This window comes from Aristolochia californica, unplaced genomic scaffold (genome assembly GCF_029961685.1).
Source record: "Aristolochia californica isolate CCGP_79_NKW_82.1479 unplaced genomic scaffold, dmAriCali1.0.hap1 SCAF_7, whole genome shotgun sequence".
NCBI classification, from domain to species: Eukaryota; Viridiplantae; Streptophyta; class Magnoliopsida; order Piperales; family Aristolochiaceae; genus Aristolochia; species Aristolochia californica.
The window spans coordinates 33,892,582-33,901,107 of NW_027182268.1; the positions used below are offsets into that span (position 1 = coordinate 33,892,582).

General features: G+C 36.6%; 1 protein-coding gene across 4 annotated transcripts; it reads left to right on the top strand.

The window, feature by feature from the left end:
- The first annotated feature begins 5,539 nt into the window (after nucleotides 1–5,539).
- On the top strand, nucleotides 5,540–8,323 carry LOC137937590 (bZIP transcription factor RISBZ4-like). Of its 4 annotated transcripts, none has more exons than XM_068782686.1 (4): nucleotides 5,540–5,749; nucleotides 5,854–6,158; nucleotides 6,357–6,461; nucleotides 7,100–8,166. In XM_068782686.1, the coding sequence occupies exons 2-4, from the start codon at nucleotides 5,868–5,870 to the stop codon at nucleotides 7,259–7,261; spliced, it is 558 nt and encodes a 185-aa protein (XP_068638787.1). In that variant the 5' UTR covers nucleotides 5,540–5,749; nucleotides 5,854–5,867; the 3' UTR covers nucleotides 7,262–8,166. The 4 variants fall into 4 exon arrangements, 2 of the variants coding, with proteins under 2 accessions (XP_068638787.1, XP_068638786.1); XR_011109625.1 differs by lacking the exon at nucleotides 5,540–5,749 and adding an exon at nucleotides 8,249–8,323 and having other exon boundaries at nucleotides 5,764–6,158; nucleotides 7,100–7,313; XR_011109626.1 differs by lacking the exon at nucleotides 5,540–5,749 and adding an exon at nucleotides 8,259–8,279 and having other exon boundaries at nucleotides 5,764–6,158; nucleotides 7,100–7,313.
- Nucleotides 8,324–8,526: the final 203 nt, after the last annotated feature.

Here is an 8,526-nt window from a genome sequence, read left to right on the forward strand (position 1 = left end):
GTATTATAAGATGGGTCACATAACCAAAGAAGGCCACAAGATGGGCCCAAGCACATAAGAAGTAGGATCCACACTGATTACCATGAGTTGGCATCCTTATCACATCAGTTGGAAGATCAAGAAAGACTCACAAAGGCATCTTTATCTTATGGTCACATCCTAGAAGAGTTATAGTTTGATTTATGTTTGTCTTTTATCTATATTGAGTCATTTAATTATGCTAGGACTTATCTTTAAGTGTTAGAGTTTGGGTGTAATTGGGACAAGGTAGTTTTATTGTAATTGGAATCTACTACCTTCTTCTATTATAAAAAGAGGTTCATGTACATTGACTACAACAAGTCAATAAAGTATTTTCCTTTTTCATAAATTCAACATGGTATCAGAGCAGGTTTTGTGAGTTGACTTGGTCAATCCACAGAGATAATAAGATCCTTTTTCTTTAAACCCTAATTCTAGGTTCGTGGTTATTTTTTTTGTCCCTACACCCGTTAGATTTCTTTTATTTTTCACATCTATACTGAGCTTTTCATATTTTGAATAATATATTGACTAAAATATATTTTAGTCTACTTTCCAAAGAAAAATGATTTTATTCCAATTGGAGTTATCTATAGAGAGATATCGATATTTGCATGAGCGAAGGTCAGATTGCAAAAAGGTTTGAGCAATAGCAACAAACTTTAGCTTTCGAGGTATTTTATGCTATCAAGAACTAGACTTTATATGGAGAAATATATATGAAAAGAAATATATGTAAGTCTATTCTTTTACTTATTCAACCAATTTTTTATCTGAGTTATATACAAAGATAAATCGACATTTGAAACAGCAAAGGTCAGATTGCAAAAGAGGTTAGAGCAGCAACAAAAACCTTCAACTTCCGAGGTATTTTATGCTATCAAGGAAGAAACTTTATATGAAAATTTATATATCAAAAGAAATATATATAAGTCTATTTTCTTACCTATTCAACCAATTCTTGGTATGATTTTTTTATAAGGAGATATTGATCTTGGAATAGTCAATGGTCATTTTGGAAAAAAAGGAGAAATAATACTTAGTTCAGCTAGAAGACAGAGACCAAAATCTATCAGATTATTTATCTTCTTATAATTATATTTTATGAAGAGAAATTATACTTGGATGAAATTTATTTAAGTATAGTTTCATAAGGAGAAATTTTATGTCAATCTAATCTATATTTAAAGATATATTCGTATTGGAAGAATCAAAGGTCATGATTCTATTCTGTTGTATTGAAAAATCTGAATTTATGCCCATTGTTTTGCGTCACTTTTTGAGTTGATATATCAGAAAAATATCTCACTTCTCCCTGGTTTGAGGGTTTATCTATACATCTCTGTTATTTGGGCTTATTGCTACATCTATGATATTTGGTTCAAGCTGGGATCATTGTCATTACCTCAGAAATTGAGGGGGAGAAGTAGAAGAAGTATAAGAAAGAAATATTTTATTCCATATGTTGTGGATGAGTTTATGTGACAAATATATTCAAGAAAAGGGGAGAACAAAATATGAAGTTTTTGCCTCTAAGAAAAAATATTTATATTGGATTATGATTATTTCATGGGTCCTTCTACAAGGTTTATTATTTTGGTTCGTGTTATATGAGTTGGAAGATGGTCGTGTTATATACAGTTGTTGTTATTATGTCTCTTTGAATGATACATTATTATTGAAGAGGTGACCTCAAAATATGTTACATCATCGTGACAGAGGAGCTTATTACTACATCCACTACCCGTAAAGACATCTATGTTATTTCACCGTGATGGAAGAGATTATTACTAACTCTATATTATACCCCTATGAATTGGCATTTATTACTCCTACCACTTGAGAGTCATTGTCCTGTGGAGGGACACGGTGATGGAGGAGTTTTATTATTATTACACTTCCGAACAATGTATAGACCCACAACCTATAGAACGTAGGAGTGGAACTACCTATAGAAGATAGGAGTGTGCCGAATATCCAGCATATACACCCACTACCTATAGAAGAGAGGAGTGGCACTACCTATAGAAGATAGGAGTTAATTGAAAGGATTAAAGAGCAATGTCATACGACTTGAAGTGATTTTACTCTCACTTTTCTTATGCCAGCTGAGCCTCATGAATGAGAGCACCAGCATGAAGGGGAGTGTTAGAAGATCTACCACATTATAAAAAAAAAAAAAGATTCTATATATCATTTTCAGCAAGCTGGGAGTTCAAGTTGTTCTCTCACCCCCAGCTTGAGGGGGAGTGTTGGAAGATATACCTAAGCCCACACGACAAAGGAAGACCTACATATCTAAGAGTATTATCAGATGGGCCACATAACCAAAGAAGGCCCACAAGATGGGCCCAAGCACATCAGAAGTAGGACCCACAATGATTACCATGAGTTGGCATCCTTATCACATCAATTGGAAGATCAAGAAGGATTCACAAAGGCATTTTTATCTTATGGTCATGTCCTAGAAGAGTTCTAGTTTGATTTATGTTTGTCTTTTATCTATATTGAGTCATTTAATTGTGCTAGGACTTATCTTTAAGTGTTAGAGTTTGGGTATAATTGGGACTAACATAGTTTTATTGTAATTGGACTCTACTACCTTCCTCTATTATAAAAAGAGGTTCATGTACACTGATTACAACAAGACAATGAAGTATTTTCATTTTCCTTAAATTTAACAACTGATGTAATCTAAATACGTACCACTTGTAGTATCCAAGGTGTCCAAATGATGATTAAGGGTCTGCAATTCAATCCTATTCTCCCCTGAATTGAAGACTCGATAGTAGAATAATACATGTTATCTTCGTGATTCCATATCAAGAGTGACATACAATTTGCAAGAGGGAGGATGATAACACCAATAACCTTTCTAATGTTGAGCATAACCAACAAAAACACTTGATAGCTCAGGGTTTCAATTTATTTTTCAATGACTTATGGAGATGAACAAAGGCTACACAGCTAAAAACTCTAGGTGGCAGATTCGACACAACAGGTGAACTTATGGTTTCATGAAGAACACTCAAGGGAGTCTAGAATTGTAATGCACGCAAGGGTATTCGATTGATAAGATAAGCTGCAGTTATGATGGCTTCACCCGAGAACTAGCCAACATATGAACTTCAACCAAGGAAGCACGAACAACCTCACGGAGAATGCTTGAGCTAACTAATGAGAACTCTCTGGCTTTATATCAAGGTAATAGAGTTTCCCCCTTCTAGTAGCATAACCAATTGTCTTCCGAGTTTGAATGTCCTTAAAAACACAAAGGTTAGGCCAACAAATCAAATACAATACAGATTGTGAGTTATTTGAGACACTGATAATAAATTATGATTGAGGGTTGGAAAAACTAATACGGAATCAAGAAACAAATTTTCAGTGAGGGTGGTGGAACCTTCTCCACTAACATGAGAGAGAGTACTATTTGTTGTAGATACAATATGCTCACATGGTTTCATAATTTTAACATGATGATTGTCAAAGGTCATATGATCAGTAGCACCATAATTAATTATCCATTCACTATTTCTACTAAGAGCAAAAATATTAAGAACCTTACCAGATGTTGCAATTAAAATTGATGCATCCTTAGACGTGTGAGAGGTGGAAGGTTCTGCTAATGCAACGGAAGCATGATTATTTGGTTTAGAGTTCCATTTACGAGGTGCTTCGGTAGGATTCCACCATTCTGGATACCCAATAAGTTTATAGCATCTTGTCTTTGTATGCCCAGTCTCACCACAGTGATTACAAATATGCTGTGATATAGCTGCCCCAATCTCGTAGCTGCAATTCTGAGATCTTGATGCCTGATTTTGATCATTGGTAGGACCAATTAGATGAGTTGTTTTTGGCTTAGTTCGACATGCCACCATTGTAGATGAGTCAACACGATCAACTTCACCATTTAAAGTGGTTTTGCGAATGGATTCATGACATACGTAAGCATAGGCTTCTTCAAGATCTAATATCGGATCTTTTTTTAGAATTTCGCCACAGATTTGTTCGAATTCTGCATCCAATCCGTTTAAGAAAATGTGTACAAGTAATCTTTCAACGGATTTTCTATAAGCAATAATATCAACATGATCTTTCATTATAATCCTATCACGATGATCAAGTTCTTAGAAAATTTTCACAAGATCACAATAATATGTTGACATAGGCCGACCAGTTTGTTTGGTGGAGAAAACTCTCTAATTCAATGAAAAAGGTTGTGACATCTAACCCATCGTAGAAATATTTGGCCAGAGCATTCCAGATTTCCGATGCAATGCGCATCAGAATATAGCGCTTCATAATATTTGGTGACATAGAGGTTAACAACCACCCCTGGACCTTTTGATTTTAAGTATACCACTTCATATAGGAAGCATCAGTTTCTTGTTGGATTGGTGTTTTCCCCATAATATATTCAAGCTTCTCAAGTCCAGTAATTTGCATCTCTATGATCTGGGACAATACATCGTAGTTAACTTCCGTAAGAATGATGTTGGTTGTAAAACCAGAGTTTTCGGATTGAATATGAATAATTGGTGTTGATTTCTGGGTTGACCCGGTTCGGGTCTCTAATTTTGGTCCGGTTTGGGAACTGGTCTGGTCTGTCGCTGGGTTGAGCAGGTGATTCTGGTCCAGTCTGCCGATGGGTTGACCCAATTTGGATTTTGGTCCGGTCTGTTGGGCCGACCTAGTTTTGGGTCATGGTTTGATCCGAGTCCGGATCACGCTCGGTAGAAAATAAATGAGCAATATCTAAGTTAAGATAAAATTAAAATGACCACACTTTCGTCTTCTCCGTCGGCAACGCTGGTGCAAGTCACCGAAAGTTGGTTCGGCTGCAGCTTTCGGGAGTCCTGTCGGAGTTCGGATGTGGCGGTGATGAATACGGGAGCACTGAGCAATGCTGTTTACGGGAACGAGCTATTATTCTGTTCTTCGGTGACTAGAACTTCTTCGTCGGGCCAGAGTAGAAAACAGAGAGTTGTTGTTCTGTTTTTTTTTTTTTTCAGTAACTTCCACTTGCAAAGGAGATGAATACGCGAAATGAATACGGGAGGATTGGCTCTGATCTTCTGCGACTGGAAGGAAAAAAGAATTCTCCCGCTATGATACCAAGTCGAGAATAAGACTTCAATTTCTATGATGAATTATTATTTATATCGTCAGCTTAAATAACCATTTTACATACTATACATGGAGAGTTTAAGAGTAATTGATGAGATTATAAAATCATATAATTATAGGGATTTACTAAATATGTACGAACAAAGAATATACTTCTTCGTAAGAGAAAAAATTTCAACAAGAAGACGAGAAAAAGAAAAAAACACAAGAGCGAAGATGAATTAGATTGACGCTGAAGGGGTGAGAGGTGATGTGGCAGTGGGACGCTCAAAGTACAAATAAAACAAAAGCAATAGCCTTTACAAAGTACTCAAAGTATCATCTACTTCGCTTTTGGAGTGCGATTCCAATTCATCCCTAAACTTTTTCAAGAATCAATCATATCTAAAAACCATCTGTTTTTTAATCTATGACTTCTCTTTGCTGATCATATTGAAAGAGATTCTTGGAGAAATGGTTTCCAAAATCTGCTGAGATGATTTGGGAATATCGACATGAATTCGCCGAGCCGGAGCGTGCGCGTTAGGAATGTTGATCCAGAAAATAGGGACGAACGAGAGGGCATTTTGCAGAGAGGCGGCTTGCTTTTTTGCAGGTGCCTATCTGATTTCTCTACTATTCTTCCCGCTTTATGGCTTTATCAAGCCCCTTTTTCTTTCCAATTTCAACTAATCCTCTCTCTCTCTCTCTCTCTCTAAGCTCGATACCAATAAATGGAACAAAGTCAGGGGGAGAACCTCCCACCTTCCATCACCAAGGCCTCGGGAAGTATAGCAGTGGGCATGAAGCGGAGCGCCTCCAATCGGGCTTTAGAAGACTTTCTCATCAGTCAGGAGAGGTCCGCGATGGTGATAGACGATAACCCCGATCCCAGCTGCTCCTCTAGAAGCCACGACACTCGATTTCAGAAAGCTACGAGGGTTAGTAATTCTCAGGCGGCGGAATTTCTCGGAGTGGAGGGAGACGTCTGTTGCAGCGATCTTACTTTCGATTTCGGCAGCGCGGTTAGTTTTCTCTACAATCACTTCTCGTTTTTCTCTTCTTTTTTTTGTTCTCTTCTCGCCTCTGGAAACTGAAACCACCCTGACTGTAAAACAAATTTAGCTGCCTGAAGTTTGACCCACAAAGCCACTGTTTGGCAGCCGGCGTCGTCCTGGTTAATTTTCAAACCCTTTTTTCTTTTCTCGTTTCCCGTTTTTCAGCTGGAAAACATAAGCAGCCGTGGTACCAGGAAAGTGTCCAATCGAGAGTCTGCCAGACTATCGAGGAGAAGGAAGCAAGCCCGCTTGGCTGACCTTAAGCTACAGGTACACGATGCCGTTTCATTAGGCTCTTATTTGTTTACACAGACAAGATAGTTAGTTTCATTCATATGGATCGTCAGATAATTCTTTGGATTTCAAATGTATCTCAGATAGAAACATTTTGCTAGTTCAGATTGTAACTTTATAATTTAGATCTGGAAACAAAAACTAGGTCAATCTTGGAAGTATCTCTGCACTAAAATGAACATAGAAAAATACAAAAACATTTCCTGTTAACTAAATTTTTTTAATGTTTGTACCTGTTTTAGAGGGAAAAAAAATATCATCTTAATTTTTTTTGTTCCACAAAAATTTAAGAGATAGGAAAATGAGTTTCTTATTACTCTAATAAGAAACAGTGGAACAAAAAAAATTTATAAATGTTTTTAATTTTTTTTTAAATTTTACTTTTCATTTTTTCGTATGACAACATAAAGGATTCCTAATTATATAAAAGCCTCCCTAGCAAGTCGTTAACACGATCGGACAGCTGAGATAGCCGTTTTGATCGGATGACTAAGATAGCCGTTGATCATGATGGGCTGAAATTACCGTTTCATATGTTTCGCATCAAATGGTTTTTTGGATTGGATCGGCCCTCATAGTTATTATTAATTAACTCGATTAGCTTAATTTATCAGGTTGATCAGCTAAGAGGAGAAAATGCTTCTCAATACAAGCACTTGAAGGATGCCTGCCTACAGTTAAGGGAAACCACCACCGAAAATCGGGTGGTGAAGTCCAACGTAGAGGCCTTAAGAATGAAGGTACAGTTCTGTTCTTGTGTTTCACAGAGGGAATGACTGGCGACAAAAGAAAAGAATCTGCTAAATGAGGGTGAACGACCGGTTTCAGGTAAAGCTCCCTGTGGCTCTCTTAATCTCCTTCAAAGCCATATTTGATATGAGTATGACATGGAAAACTCTGGGAAGAAAGTGCTTTAAATCTGAGAGGAATAAAGCTTTAAATCTTGAACCCCAGATGTAGAATCTTACTTTCTCATAAACTCAGGAAAAGTATTGATGGGATGTGAGCTTTCAAACATAATCCTTCAGCAGAGAGTAACAATGGGAATGCGAAATGATGGATTTTGACTGTAATCCAACTCTTGTGAACCAAGTAAATAGGAATGGAGAAACTCAAAGAGAAATGAACTGGGCTCTAGAGAGAGAGAGAAGGAGAGACCTGTGTAAGCAACAATTGCACTGGAGGCCAATCGTCTCAGAGCAGAGAGCAAATAAAGAATCACAACCACCTAAGAAGGACAAACATGAAAGGAGGAAAAAAATAATGGATAGAAGAATCCTCTATGCTATGGATCTAATGTTGAAAGTCCTCCATCCCTGCAATTATATATGAGATTGTAGGAGAAAAAGGGAGGAGAATCATTTCACAAGCAGGCCTATGAGATTATCATTCCAAACTGTCAGTTCAACAAGCAGAAAAATGTATGGCATAACCACAGACTGAATGAACCTGTCTAGCTACCAGAGAGAAATTCTGTAGCATAAGATAAAACCATCTAAATGATTGAGTTCCAAGAGCAGATACAACATCTGAGAGGATTGTTTCATTAAAAAGATAATTACACAGTAATAAGGGATCAATATAATCTCTTCAGTTATCGGATAAAATCTCATTGTGTTTATTCCATGTTATAATTATTTTTTCATGTAAAGTTTATTTTTTCTATTCTAAATTGTATAAATACCACCCTCAATCAATTGTAAATGTATGATTCACCTCAATCAATTGTAAATGTATGATTCAATTCAATATCTAACACACAGGATGTAACAGGTAGTTTGGTGTTTAAGGAGGCAACAATTGCTTGTTGAATAGCACAACTTTGTGATGTCGTTTTTACTATGTGTCTCTTAATTAACTCTTAATTGATATTCATATGTTTTCACCCATATCATCATCATTATTATCATCATCAGTGTTGTCCTATTTACAGTGGGGTCATCGCCCTTCAACTTTGCTCTATCCCTTTGACATTCTTCCTCAATTTGCAGTCATTCCTTTCTCAAAATTAACAAAGGTAAAAAATCAAGTGATTTTCATA